This window comes from Myotis davidii, unplaced genomic scaffold (assembly GCF_000327345.1).
Source record: "Myotis davidii unplaced genomic scaffold, ASM32734v1 scaffold1120, whole genome shotgun sequence".
NCBI classification, from domain to species: domain Eukaryota; kingdom Metazoa; phylum Chordata; class Mammalia; order Chiroptera; family Vespertilionidae; genus Myotis; species Myotis davidii.
Genome location: NW_006292588.1, coordinates 792,909 through 808,431, shown reverse-complemented (window position 1 = coordinate 808,431; position 15,523 = coordinate 792,909). Strand labels below are relative to the sequence as shown.

At 41.1% G+C, this 15,523-nt stretch overlaps 1 protein-coding gene across 4 annotated transcripts in view; it reads left to right on the top strand.

Annotated features, from left to right (window-relative positions):
* Positions 1–15,523, top strand: part of RSU1 (Ras suppressor protein 1) — a 193,371-nt gene that overhangs the window by 12,463 nt on the left and 165,385 nt on the right. For all 4 annotated transcript variants that reach the window (XM_015565496.1, XM_015565497.1, XM_006766041.2 and 1 more), the window contains one exon: positions 9,167–9,217. In XM_015565496.1, coding sequence (XP_015420982.1) covers positions 9,167–9,217 — 51 coding nt within the window. The remainder of the gene's footprint in view (positions 1–9,166; positions 9,218–15,523) is intronic.

Below are 15,523 nucleotides of genomic sequence, written 5' to 3'. Positions count from 1 at the left end.
AAGGGGTGACCAGGCTGGTGGGGGTGGGGGAGTTAGAAGCAACCAGGCCAGCAGGGAGGGGGCAGTGGGGGCAACCTGGCTGGCACACAGAGGCAATGAGGGGCAATCAGGCTGGCGGGGCCTGTGGGGTGCAGTTAGGGGCAACCAGGCAGGCAGTCAGGTGAGCCATTAGGAGCCAGTGGTCCAGGTTTGTGAGAGGGATGTCCGACTGCCTAAACCGGCAGTCGGACATCCCCCAAGGGGTCCCGGATTGGAGAGGGTGAGGGCTGGGCTGAGGGGGACAAATTTCTTGCAGCGGGCCTCTAGTATAAAGATAAAAAGGCTAATTCAGTAAGTGTACACTGTGTGTCTATGGGCACACCGGTCCCATTGCCTATATGGGAAAGTGATTCAGTATTGATTTAGGAATGTGTTTCTGGATGTCCACAGAAGTGGACTTGCTCCTGCTCATGCCAACTGGCTGAGGACACAGGAATCTTTTTTCCAAAACACTTACACATAGTTTTAAAAAATCCAGTTCAAAAAAATGTATTGAGGTGTTCATATGGATGAGTGCATGCATAATGTATAGCTTAACACATTTTCAGACCAAGAAGCAGAACAGGATCAGCACCCAGGAGCACCTGCGCCTCCCAGCTGCTGCCCCTCAGTGATTCTCCTGATTCTGAAAGCATAGATCAGTTTTGTCTGCGCACCATTAAAAAAAAAAAGGATTCTATAGCGTGCACTCTCAAGTGTCTGATTCTCTTGCTCAGCATCATGTTCATGAGGTTTATTCACATTGTGAAGTTGGTTATAGATCCAGTGAGTGACTCCATCAGTTTACCAGTATTCATCCATCTGCTGTTGATGGACATGTGGGTCATTTCTAGGCTCGGGCTGATAAAGACAGTGCTGCTATCTATTTATATTTTAATCCTCACCTGAGGATATGCTGACTGAGTTGAGAAAGAGAGACAGAGAGAAACAGAGAAACATTGATGTGGGAGAGAGAAATTGATTGGTTGCCTTTGGTATGTGCCCCGACTGGAAATGGAACCTGCAGTCTGGGACTGTGCCCTGTCTGGGAATTGAACCCATGACCATCCAGTGCACCCAGCCAGGACAGATGCATGTCTTTTTATTCGTTGCTGTTTGTAGACCTAGGAGTGGAATTGTTGGGTCGTGGAGTACGGTCTTATATACTTGTTAAAATGGAAGAGAAGAATCACCAAAATGGAAATATTTGAAAATCAGAACAGTCCCCTTTTATTTGTGGTTTTGTTTGCTGTGGTTTTGGTTACCTGTGTCATCCTTGGTCCAAAAATATTAAAAGAAAAATTCTAGAAATAAACATAAGTTTTAAATTGTGTGCTGTTCTGAGTCTTGTGAAATCTGCTGTCTCACTCCATCCCCCTGGACCTAAATCATCGCTTTGCCCCTCGTCTCCATGTTGTAGACGCTTGCTGCCTGTTAGTCACTGAGTAGTAGCATATCTGCTACTGCAGTTCTGCAGTGCTTGTTATTTACTAATAATCGCCCCAAAGTGAAAGAGTAGTGATGCTGACAGTTTGGATATGCCAGAGAGAAGCCCGAAAGTGCTTCCTTTAAGTGAAAAGGTGAGTATAGTCAATAAAATATTTTGAGATGGAAAGAGACGCTTACACACACATTCATGTAACTTTTATTACAGTATATTGTTACAGTTAGTCTATTTTATTATTGTTAATCTCTTACTTTATCCAAAAGATAAAAAGGAATCTTGGTCCATCAGTCCATTTTTCTCCCCAAACGAGGACATGGGCAGTATCAAGTGCACATGCTTTCCTTTTCAGACAATATGGTGCATTCTCAACTTCTGTGTATCTCTGGAGATGAGTAAGGAGCTGGTAGGGCACAGACACTTTTTTCTTCCCGGAGCCTGGTGGGAGATGTTTCTCTCCGACGACTCATTTCTCTCCTTGACCAGCCTCCAGATCTACCTCCCTCCATACCTCTTACCTCAGCCCCAGAGTCTGGGTTGCCTGGGTTGCAAACCTCCTTCAGAAGCAGGAAGCATGCACTCGTAGACCTGCTGCCTACACAGAGGGTGTCCTCGGAGCTCAAAGAGCTGGGAGTCCTTCAGCAGCCACTCGATGCTTGAGAACCCCTGTGCCACCTGTCTCACTCGCACCCATGGTTTGGTCTCATGGGCAGTTTATTATTTTTACCCTTGGCTTTCAGCTTCTCACCCTGTGACATGCCTTATCCTGACCTCCAGCTGCTTCCTTCCCCAGCCTCAGATAACTAGTTTCCTGGATGGACACTTAGTGGTTCCCAGCTCAGACCTGATGTATATTTTTTTCTGACCAGCTACAGGGTCCCTAGATCTTCTCCTGGCATGATGCCTGTCCCACAGTCCGGCTCCAGCCTCTTCCCCTATCACACACACTGATGTGTCCCTGATGGCCCCCACAAACCCACGCCTCACCCCAGCCTTCTGCCCGGCAGAGCTCCAACAACGTGATCACAGCAACCTGTGCATCAGCTGAACCAATGCAGAATTTCTTAATTACTAATAAACATAACCACCATTTTTTTGAGAAACTACTCTGTACCAAATACTACTGACATCATCCTGTATTTAAGGAGCAGCATTTTTTTTTTTTTTTGCATTTTACCAATGGGAAAAATCATTATGTATTAAGAATATTAAACCTTTGCCTGTCATAGGCAGTAGTCCCCCTTACCTGCAAGGGATACAGTCCAGGACCCCCAGTGGATGCCTGAAACCACACATAGTACTTAATGTCCCAATTGATGCAAACCCCCCACCCCTTCAATGACCAGCTCACGGGATGTTCTCACATGTGAATCTCTGCTCTTACTTATGTATCGAAAGAAGTATCGCTTTTTTTCAATGACCACATATGATAAATTGCTTTCTGTTGAGTGAAAGGGCAATTAATTATGGTTGATGGACCCTTTATCTGTAAATAGAATTCAGTTAAGTAATCAGTTTTAAAAACTTGCTACTAAAGAATTTCCAACTCGCCAAAGTAATTAAGTATGAAGTAGAGGAAGGTTTTCATACCGTGGTGATTTTTTTTTTGAAGTTTTAAATTCGAATGAAATTTTAAAAAAATTGTTCTTCTGATTCTGAGTGTGCTGATGAATATGGTATTTGTATTATATCTTGGTACCAAACATTTTGTTGTCTGTCTTCACTTTAATATATTGTCAGAAGGTGCATGTTTAAGAAGATCTGAATCAGTATCTTCCTACCATGGGTGAAATACCATCAGCCATGTGACACGGCAGGCATTGTCATCATGCATGGCGGAGACACAGAACCCAAACTGGTCAGCACTGCTTGCTGGTGCTGACACCTGGCTGCTCCCACATCCCTGTGGAGTCCCTGAGTCAGCATTGTGTAGGGCTGTTGCTATGTGTAGCCTACTGGGGAGCCAAAATGGAAAAGCCACTTGGACCATTCTTCATCATAAAGAATAAAGTTCAAATTAATTCTTTTTGGTCTGCAACTTGGGAGGAAACGAATTAACATAGGATACTATATGCAGTGTAATTTGAGGGGTAGCACAGAACTTATTTTTTTTTTTTTAATTTCAGAGAGGAAGAGAGGGAGAGAGAGAGAGAGAGAAAGAGAGAGAGAAACATCAGTGATGAGAGAGAATCATTGATTGGCTGCCTCCTGCAAGCCCCACACTGGGGATGGAGCCTGCAACCCAGGGATGTGCCCTGACCGGGAATCAAACTGTGACCTCCTGATTCATAAGTCAATGCTCAACCACTGAGCAACGCCAGCCGGGTGTAGTACAGAATTGGAATGGTGCCCCCTGGAGTTGTCAAACAAGGTGGGCCTCTTTGAATATCCCAGGAGGTACGGTGTTTCTCCCAACATGGCAATATTTGATACCACAGGAGCTGTCAAGAAGGGGTGACCATTGGCCTTCTGATGAAAGCAGTGTTTTTCTGATGGCTTCAATTCAGAGTGCAGTCCAGTTTTTGTGACCAGTGTTATAGAGCCTTTTGCTTGTAACCCAAGGATGGCCGATTCCGACCTGTGACAAGGTTGCAGAAATTTTCAGGCCTCATACCACTTTGTGTGTTTTCAAGTCTCATCCCCCTAGTGTCATCCTGGCTGTGTTTTTCTCTGGCTGTAAATGTCATGCTGTAAAGCCAGAACTTTCTACCTTCTCTAAAGTGCTACCAAAGGGATAATTTGCTTTCTAATTTACCAAAATGAAACTAGAGACAATTTCCAGTGTGCCACATCTTTGTGATATGTTGGGTTATTTTGAAAGTAAGTCGATAATTTCATCTTAGGGGGCTGTGGATTTTATCATGCTTATTTTTCTCATCTCATGCTGCCTACTTTGTGCTGCAGAAGAAGGAAAAAAACTGAACCTATTTTACATAATATCTGCTTCCATTGTGTTATCTAGAAAAGGCAATTCTTTTTCTAGTAGTGTTTAGTTAGTCCTTTGATTTTTCTGAGTTCATTTCATTAAGATATTGGCTGCTCCCTCCTGTTCTGTACCTTCCCTGTTTTCCATCTCAGATATGGAAGCTGGGATTGCTTCCATAACCTTCAGTTGCCATATGTCTTCCACGTCCAGCTTCAGGGCCTGGTGCACCTCTGCCCTATAGCCTTTTGGATGTGTCATTCACCCCACAATCAGTAACATTTCCTTCTCAACTGCCTTTATCCCTGCAGATATATTTCTTTCCTCAGTAATCCTTTTATACCTCACATTGTAGGGTTTCCCTTGCATTTTAAGATTTTGGGCATGTTCACTAAATTGAGTGATTAAGTAATTTGTCATCCAAACCGGTACAGTTCTGAGAGGAACAGCAGACATAATCTCAGACTGTCCCAGGCTAACAAGGATGTATGGTCAACATTACTTCTACAAGGATCTCCAAGATACTGACACCTCGACACTCAGTGTGCTCAGTAAATACCCAGTCAGCGAGTCCTTAACTGTCTCTCTTGTGAAATTTCTGAAGCAGCCAGGTCCTCTTTGAGCATTTTCCTCCTGATTCCCCTTTTGGCTAGACAACAGTTGATCATAAATCATGTATACAGTGCCAGCAACCTCAACCCACCACATATTCCTCACAAACACCTCCCTCCTAATGGTTTTGTTTCCCACTATTCATTTTGGCCTGAAATAGTGTTCACTCAAATCCCATTTCTAAAGGCTAGAGATAGAATGAAGGCATGCTAACACTGAACTGTGTATGTCAACGCAATTATTAGTTATTTAGTTGACTTTTGAAAATATTCTACTTTCAACCATACTTCTTAGTTATTGACTTTTGAAATATACTCGTTTTTGAAAATGGCTGGGCAAAGCATAGTTTAATATTGTAGGAATTTCAGTAACAGTCCTCACTGTTCTGGCAGTGCCCATTCTTGACAGTTAATGGCTTAGCAGGACCATTAAAGTGTGTTATTCATACAGTGGAAGGTCTCCCAGTGTGTGATCCAGGTCAGGGTACAGCCTGCTCCCATTTCCCCAACTTGTTTGACTAGAGTGGCTTTTGTACTTTTAAATAATCCATTCTATCTTGGTAGACCTTTTCTCCCCTCCTTCCCCTTTTTAAAGAATTTTTATGAGTTTGTTGGAGCCGAAGTGATGACAATTGCCAAGAAGCAAAATCTCAAAGGACTGAAAAAGTGCTCCTCCCTTCTTTTTTAACAGTGCAGTTTCCATAGGAGACTCACAATGAACTCAATATTGCCAAGTAGGAGGGAGCCGTGGCTTTTATGAATATTCCTGTCTCTACTCGGTCTTTGCCTGTGCCAGGCTTTGTGATTGATTCTGTCCAATCTTACTGCTCTCCCCATAGGCCCAACCCAGAGCCCTTTGTTGTCCTAAATATTTCCTCTAAGGTCTTTCATTAACTTCTTTTTTGCTCTAATTTTTCTCCCTCTTACCTACTTTAGTATGTAGCCCTGCAACAATAGTAAGAAAAGGAAAGAAAAAAGTACATTCTAGTGATGTGATCAGCTGAAGCAACAACTGGGTTTCTGTTCTCTATTAAAAAAAAGAAGCTTACACATTTCACCACTTTATTTTTGCTAAATGCTTGTTGAAATGACACACCGAAATGATTGAAGAGAACCAGCTTTCACTACTGAAATCTTTCATCGTAAATGTTAGTTGGGAGGAGAGCAAAATTTCTTTGTTTTTAATTAGTTGTGATATTTTAGGAAAAATTAAGGCAGGAGGAGATAGGATTATTAGTTTTCTTTATAATCACAGTTGATTTCTGTGACACTTAATTGGAGTAGTTTGCTATTGGCAGAGGTTGTTAATTGTCTGCTAGTTTCAGTTTGCCCCATCTTTCTTGATAATAAAACCCCTAATTTTAGCTGGCACATGGTCACCTAGAATACAGACTGCATTTCCCTGCCTCCCTTGCAGCTAGGCATGACTGTATTACAAAATTTTGGTTAATTGCTTGTAAGTAGAAGTGCCATGTGTAACTTCTTGGAAGCTTTCTAAAGGAGGAAGGCATTTTTTCCCCCCTTTCTGTCTTTCTGAAGGGAATGCAGACATGATGGCTAAGCTCATGTAGCCATTGTAGACCATGAGATGTGATCCATGCATCGGGGATGGTTGATCAACAAGATACCAGGAACCTCTGATTGCCTATGTATAAAAAAGAGAGAAACTCCTATTATGTGTAACCTTTGTTATTTGTAGTTTGTTCTCACATGAGGTTGATCGTAGTCTCAGCTGATCTATCTGTGAATCCATTTCATCTTGTTCGGTAGGAGAGCAGCTCTTTGATTTTTTTTATCAGACTATATAACATAGAGATAAAGGAATGCTTTGTTTGGTGGGCAAAATTTTTTTTAACTTTTATAAGCAAAAAATGTATGAGATGTTCTGCAGTGTCAAATCTTAGATATGTGACTCTTACAGATCACAAACATGCTCTTCTCCTTCCTCTTTGCCTTTTTCTTCCCCCTTCTGTAGTCATTCAGTCCAAAAGCCAGTAAGTGGGACAGAAAAAGAAAGGTGTTCAGATTTGGGGGCGTGATGGCCTACAGCATGTGTGGAAACCTGAGTGGGATGAGGGGGGCATCTGTGCGGGGTGGCAAACCTGGCTTGGGAGGTTTGAAGCCAGGCAGGGCGAGGAGGGTGAGGGCAGATGAGGAGGGTGAATCTGACAGAGTGTGATGGTGGAAGGAGGAGGTGGGGGGAGATCTGTTGCTGCATTATTACATTGGATGGTTGAAAGTACGCAGAAGAATCCATATCATACATGGTTTAGCAGGAGTAAGAAAACATGGTGAGCCTCTGGGGTCCGGGAGGCTCACTGGTGATTCCTTAGGATGGTCTTTTTTAGCTGCTCAGAACATATTTTGTCTCCAGATATGAACCATCAAGACATGTGGAAGAATCAGAGTTTCAGGGAAGCCCAGCCAAAAATGTCCAGCAGTGTCTTTTATGCCCGACTGGTCATGTACCTGTAGCCAGGTGTAAGCCATCAATCTGCATGTCCCTCGACTAGTATAAGCTGGCTCTGGGGACTTCTGGGGCAGTTTCAACTTTAAATGAAACATTAAACATCTCTAGCCAACCTACTTGTCCTGCTTGTGACCAAGAATCTACCAGACTTCTGGGTTTCCCTGCAGATAAGCATAAGCTATAAGATAACTCTATGCAGTTATGTATAGAGGTATCATGAAGCAAGTAAGTAGGTTAAGGGTAATGGAAGTCAGAGGTCTCAGTATTCGAGAAGGGGATTACAGACATGGGAAGGAAGAAAATTTGAATGAACTGCATATTAATATCAGATTTGTTGATATGAATTCAATAATATAAATAGTGAAGTGAACACAGGTGTGTGTGTGTGTGTGTGTGTGTGTGTGTGTGTGTGTGTTTATGTGTTCTTTAGCTCTCTCCGTTGAGAGGGGCTGAGAATATTGAGCCTCTAGATAAACGGTTCTCAACCTCTGGGTTGCGACCCCTTTGGCTGTCAAACAACCCTTTCACAGGGGTCGCCTAAGACCATCCTGCATATCAGATATTTACATTACGATTCATAACAGTAGTAACATTACAGTTATGAAATAGCAACGAAAATAGTTTTATGGTAGGGTCACAGCATGAGGAACTGTATTTAAAGGGCCAGAAGGTTGAGAACCACTGCCCTAGATGGCAATGAGGATATCTAGTGCCCAGATTTTGGCTTATATATATATTTTCCACAAAAAGGAACCAGAGCTCATTTTAGAAATGGCTGATTCCAGGGCTGTGGCAGAAAAGCATCAGAAGAGCTTGAATACCTTGTGCAGAAAGCAAGGACATGCTCAGAGTAATAGGACTTGCCAAAGGAGCTTAGCAACCAGGTTAGATGGGCACACACTATCCAACTGGGACAATTGGAACACCAACATACATAGTAATTTTATTTTTTATTTTTTTTAAAAAATATATTTTATTGATTTTTTTACAGAGTGGAAGGGAGAGGGATGGAGAGTTAGATACATTGATGAGAAAGAAACATCAATCAGCTGCCTCCTGCATACCCCCTACTGGGGATGTGCCTGCAACCAAGTTACATGCCCTTGATCAGAATCGAACCTGGGACCCCTCAGTCCGTAGGCTGACGCTCTATGCACTGAGTCAAACCGGCCAGCGCCATAGTAATTTTAGATTATAACTCATTGACTAAGATAGATCAAAGCCATACAAGGATAAGTAAGTAAATCATGATTTCCAACAGCAATACCATTGACAGTTTGGATTGGATGAGTCTGTGGTGTGATCTTTTTGTCTTGGTGTGATGGTTTGTTAGCTTGGATGAGGGCTTTGTGCCTTCCACACCCTTGGCCGGTTCTCTGACTGGCACAGTTACTGAGATGGATCACTGAGCCTGGGCCAGCAAAAGCCAGCTCTGCAAGCAAAGCTGACTGGCCCTTAGAATGTCTGATCCTGCTCATTAATCTCATTAGCTCCAACTTGCTGTGCTGATTGCACTGCTAATTGCATGACTTTTCTTAATTTGGTTTAACATTTACCGACAGTGTTATATGAATTCTTGAGTCTGTTTTTGTGAGAGGTAACACTTCAACCTGTGAAAATAATTTAGCACTTTACATTGTAGGAGTGTAACTATAATTTGGGTACATTAACTAATTGTGTGATTTTTTTTTCTTTTACAGTCTCCTTATCCCACATCACACAACTGGTCCTCAGCCACAACAAGCTAACAAGTGAGTTGACTTTCTCATTTGTTTCACAGTGTCTGCCTTGTCGGTAATGTGGTGATACTGCTGACTCTCTTGTTTCCTTTAAAGACACATGTTTATTTGGGGAATCCTAAAGTTTATTTTGGTGACACTAAGATACATGAGCATATTGTCTTCCCATATTTTGTACATTGCTCTATTTTGAGGACTCTTTCTTATTGAGTGTGTAAGCTGAAGAAAGAAAGTGACATTTTGTTTCTGTGGAATTAGTCCCATTTAGGGATGATAAATGCTGCAGTGACCTGAACTGCTGGGCCATTCATTAGTATTTTATGAAAAAAAAGTGTAAAAAAATAATTAGAATAAGAGTTTTTGCTTTCATCTATACTTCCTCTTCAAAGGTGAAAAATTTATCTGTTGATGTACTTTCCTTCCCTGCTTAATGAGGGTAGCGGGGGAGAAACCAAAGAGTTGTATAAATTATATATATATATACATATATATATGTATTTATTTATTTGAATCTGCATTTAAAAAAATTCTTGAATCTGGTTTCTATTGGACATTAGTAGAGTCATGGTATGGTTAACAAATAGTAGGTTTAATACCCGCTCTTATAAGAATATCTTGCATGAATGATATGGGCCATTTTATTCTTAGCTGTGGCTTTAAAGATTTTTTTAATGACAGGGCCCCACTCTCCTTTCTCATTCCTAATTGACTGTCACTTCTTTGTGTTTGCCATATTTCCTGCAGCCTTGAGTGATTTTCTAATCATGTGGCAGGAATTTGTTCCGGAGCTTTCTGAGTCCAATGAAATTGAGCAGAATGTCATCCTGAGGGATTTGTGCCGTGAATTTATGTGCATTGTGTACAGCTTGAAGCAATGTCACAGAGCTGTTGATTATTGAGAATTAGGAGTGGCAGGGCCCCTCATGTGCAGGAGACAGGCAGATTAGTTCATTTTTAGCAAAAAGTGCATATTTGTAAGGCAAAGGCAGAGAGCCACAATTGTCACATTTTAGTAGTAGGGACCACAGAAGGTGAAAGTGAGGGCGACAGTCACTTGTGGTCATTTTTGTAACAGGTGACATGCAGCTGTTTTTATTTTTTTTTTTTTTGTAGCAAATGGTCCTGCTATCCACTGAGACTCTAATCCTAGTCAGAGGGTTTTGCCGTTTGTTTAGAAGGGTGGACAGCATGATTCCTGATTTCCCCAAGATTTTGTGAGCAGAATTCCTGAAGCTCTATACTCAGTAGTTTATAAAAATATTTCTTAATTGCCAAGCTTATATTATGCATCATTATTAGAGTGAAACACTTTACATTTAAACAAGAAAGCAAAACTTGCTTTAATCGTATTATTTAATTAATTGATCTGTTCTTTAAAATATCTTTCAGATGGTTGTAACTTATTTGTTTTTATACTTCCACAGAGGTAGAAATCTCAGGTCCATGGATCAGTTTCTTTCTCCAGGCATATGATAAGAGATTAACTTAGAGACACACAAATATGGACTGAAATTGTGTTCGTAAAAAGGTTGACTGTGAATCGATCCAAACTTCATATTTCTTCCTTCCTTTTCTTTTTCTTCTTCTTCTTCTTTCCTCGTTTGAGACACACTTATCCAGTAAACTCTAATTAATCATCTTAGTAAATTCTATTTCATGCCATTGTGAGTAGTGTCAGTGACACCCGGTCTGTTCCACTAAGGTCAAATTAGCATCTTTTACTGTTTTTCTGGCATTTAAATGAATGACTTTACAATGGCTTTTCAAGTGTTTATAGTAAATATGTCCATTTGATGGCAATATAAATATGCATTATGTGTAAGTGACTGAGCACATCCTCCTGTCATGTTTTATTGTAATCAGTGTCTTTCACTTTCTGTGGTTTTTAATAGGGGCTGCCTCAGTACTGCTTTTATCTTGCAAAAGTGTTTGTGTTTTTCTCTTAGCATGCCAGTTCCACTGTTCTTTAAAATTCCCGCTATGGACTTATGGGATGAATGACTGGCTTACTCAAACTGGGGCCCTGATCTGGGACACCAATTGACTTCACGCATTTGAGTCAGTATCTGTGGGGACACTGTGATGTTGTGTTAACTTTCTTTCCATGCTGCTAGTTTTGATATTGATAGGTACACTCAACAGTACAAGTGAGGCCACGAGGAAGGTGAAAGTGGGCTGATGGTCCTTAAATTCCTCAAGATTTTGTGAGCATAAATCCTTGATGCTTTCTAAATTACAGTTCATAGAAATATTTCAAAATTGTCAAGGCAGTCACTGAGAGGTTCATCATTAGTACAGTGACATTACTGAAATTTAAACCTGGGGCACTGGGGCAATGTTGACGAGTTTTGGAAACTGGGAAGTCAGTGGCAAATGGCCCTGCCTGCAGCCACTTTCCTAGATGCATGCATGTCCAGGAGGTGGGAGGCAGAGTAGCTGGACCATTTCCTTCAGCCATGACTGGACAGGTACAATCTCGGAACCCAACGGAGAGTTTCCCTTCTGGCCCAATGGGAATGGTTTCAGAGTAAAGATGAGATTTACCACCAGACCAACCCTTCAGAAACTCCACTTTCCCTGTGATACCACACATATCCTGTAGAAGGCGCTGTTTGCCTTTCCAAACCAGTTCTGCTCTGGCCCCCATCCTACAGCCACCCTTTCCTCACTATGTGCTGCCACAGGAAGATTTCTCTCCCCCTCAGGTGCCTACCCCTGCTCTGTTCTAGGCTACCTTGTCCCTTACTCTCTATTCTGCAGTGGCCTTGCCCCCACCCTCCCCTCCAGGCTCCCCGACTACCCTGGCCAACTTGAAATCTTTCTTCCCCAAACTCCTACTGTTCATTGTTTCTTTTTTTTAAAAACATACTTTTTTTTTTTTTTATTGATTTTTTACAGAGAGAAAGGGAGAGGAATGGAGAGCTAGAAACATCGATGAGAGAGAAACATCGATCAGCTGCCTCCTGCACACCCCCCACCTGGGATGTGCCCGCAACCAAGGCACATGCCCCTGACCAGAATCGAACCTGGGACCCTCCAGTCCGCAGGCCGACACTCTATCCACTGAGCCAAACTGGTCAGGGCTGTTCATAGATTCTTTACACCAGTGTCGCACATCCTTGTCTGCATGTTTCATCTTTCTTCTCTCTCTCCAAACAGATCTTAGGCTTTACTGAAAGCAGGACTGTGTCCTAGTCTTCTTTCATGTCCTGTTCTTGCTGAACACACAGTGGCCTCCCAGTAATTACCTGTATAGACCAGCTGATGGGAAGAAGCAGTCCGTGACGGGGAGGAAAGCTGGCCTGAGGTGAATGGTCAGTGTAGGAACTGGACGTTTTTTTTAGGCTTTCCCCGTATAGGGGCTTGAATAGGTGTGGTCACCACAAACTTCTGTTTCTAACTCATGGGCCCATTTCAAACGTGCTGGACTGTGAGAGCTGTAAAGAAACTTCACCTTATGTCCTGGAAATTGGTGTCATATCATCTTTGTAGTTATTAGGGCCCTTTCAGACGTGAGGAATGGTGTGCGGGCTGGCGCTCCTCACAGACACCTGCGGATCCACAGGCAGGGCAGCTGGCACCAGGCTGAGCCGCTCATGGTTCTCCCCCCAGAGACCTCGTGGGCCTCCTTTTACAACCCTCGGTCTCACGTCTTCTAGGCCCATTATTCTGTCGCTTAAAGTTAGTCTTATATTCTGTACTTAAGGTCCCAAATTAGTTGCTAATTTCTTCATATAATTAACTATTTTAGATGTTTCTTGAGGTGAGGAGCCGTGTCGGATGCTATGTATCCTACCCCTGACAAAAGTGCCCAAAGCACGGTGAACATGAAATAGGTACTCAGTTAATGCCGGTGGAGCATTGGGTTGGTAGCTGATGAGTTGCGCCAAGTCCCAGCAGACCAAGATGGTACCTCCAAGGGCTGGCTTTGGGCTTCTAAAGACGGAAACATAGCAGTTATTCCAGTCTGTCTTCCTCAGTCTTGCCCTGCTCCTCCACCTGCTGCCTTTGTGATTACCATCTCTTGTAAGCCAGTGTTAGCTAAGTCTTTTAATCTACTCTTTAATCTTATCCTTGCTTCTTACAGTGTTTGGAAGTGTTAGTTTTGTAAGTGTTTTCCTACTCCTTTTCAGTCTTAGACAAGTTTTTTTGAAACAGCCATTTTAACACTTGTCCACTAGAGGTCACTGTTGAGATAGGTATTTTTCCCCCTTTCTGGTCTTGGGCCTAACTAAAGATTAAAAACCAAAATGGTATCAGATGGAATTTTTTCCAAGCTTTTCAGCTCTGTTCAACAGGGCATGTTGCTCTTTCATTTTACATGTATAGTTTACCATAATTAAAGTAGACTGTTCTATAAGGAGCTATGTTATTTTTCTGTTTTGCTCCTAAAATTGTACATTCATTTTCACACATCATTTTTTTAGTGTTATGATGGCTACTTTCTCAAGTTAGAAACTTTCCTTCCAATATCTTTCCATTGGAAGGATTTTATTGCCTTCTGCAGTATTTTGTATTGAGTATATATGATTTTCCTCCTGTGGAAGAAAGTTTAAAATAAGTATGTATGTATGTATGTATGTAATCAGATTGAATTTAAAAATAAGTTAGGAATGTGCCTTTTGTGCATATTTATACTGAATCTTCTACCAAAAACCACTCTCTCAGAAAAAACACTGTACATTATGAAATGAATTATATTCTGCATCAGTAATAAAGCAATCCCTGGGCATTAATTTTCTAACATGAAGCTTTACTTAATATTAAAGATAATTTTATTCTTACAGCGAAATCCATATGTAGATATTGCTAGAACCTTAAACATGACAACAATATTTTTTTCGTTTTGCGACCCATGTATATCGAGGATGAAGCACTCATCATTTTGTGCAAGAAATACAAAGGATATCTTTTTTTGCTCTGTGCAAACCCTTAGCAGTTCACTCTGTGTAAACCTTTTCCAAGTGCGGGTCTCTGAATATAATTGTTAGGTTTTATACTTTGAACTTTTAACTGCCATGTAAAACCTTTTCTTGAGGTATTAGCAGTTTTGCCTGCAGTTTCAGGCCTTAATGGGACCATATCTTGTCATTTAATGTATCGGAAATGGCTAGACAGGCAGTAAACTTAGGTTTTATGGCAAAACGTGTGTTTTTTAAAACAGATTATTTCCTATTACTTAGCTGATATATGAATTTGAAATTACAGTGAACAAGAAATGCTAGGGTTTTGTTTTAGTGATTTCAATAATTTATCAAAGATAATGTTCTAAGTACATAGAAGCTAATGTAATGTTTTGAAATTTTATGCAGATGCACATATTTATGGGATTTCCATAAGTGTTACTATAAATGAATTAAGCACCATGATCTACATAAAATAATTTATTCTCCCAATATGCAGATCCAATTATAATGAAGAAAATAAAGCAGTTTTTTAAAAGCATAATAAATTGAAATGCTTTCCTACAGACATAATTGATTGTTGAGATGAATGAGAAAACTTAACTATTCCAATTCATAGGATGACCTTCACCAGTCTTTCAACACCTTCCTGTTCCAAAGTCTCTAGTTATTTCCTCTCTCACAGATTATTTGTCATGCCCTTATGCAAAAGTTCTTGTGCATGGCTTGTATGAAATTAAACTGAGGAGGAATATGCAAAATAAATCATTTCTCTGTCATGAATTTATCTTGGGACAATGTCAAAACAACTTGTTGTTTGCATTTTAACAAAGTATAAATGTATTTATAATACAGAGGCTTTGATCAATAGCTTATTTTTTTAATTAGTGTGCATTTATCAGTTTGTTACCATGCCATTATTTGAAAGACTGGATTTGAAAAAAATACATACCTAGCATTTTTGAGTCAGACAGCTTTGACTTACCCGTATTTGCCGGCATATAAGACGACTGGGCGTATAAGACGACCCCCTAACATTTCCACTCAAAATACAGAGTTTGTTATATCCTCGCCGTATAAGACTACCCCCTCTTCCACACACCTTCCACACACCAAATAAAAGGTAAAACAATATCAGATTTGATTTTAACATTTTAATTTATATTCAAATGCTTATGACATGCAGGAAAACTGTCACAAGGCTGTATGTAATCAAACATATACATAAAACAGTGCAAGTTTATTACCGGTAAACATACCGGTAATTCACTAAAGAAAACACACTCTATAGACTGGTACCGTAGATGCTTCTCAGGAACACAGGCAAGCAGCCCACAACCTAGAGGGACTGTCAATGATAGAAGTAAGATAACAAATAGAGGGAGAGAGCAAGTGCCGGGCAAGTCCCTAGCAA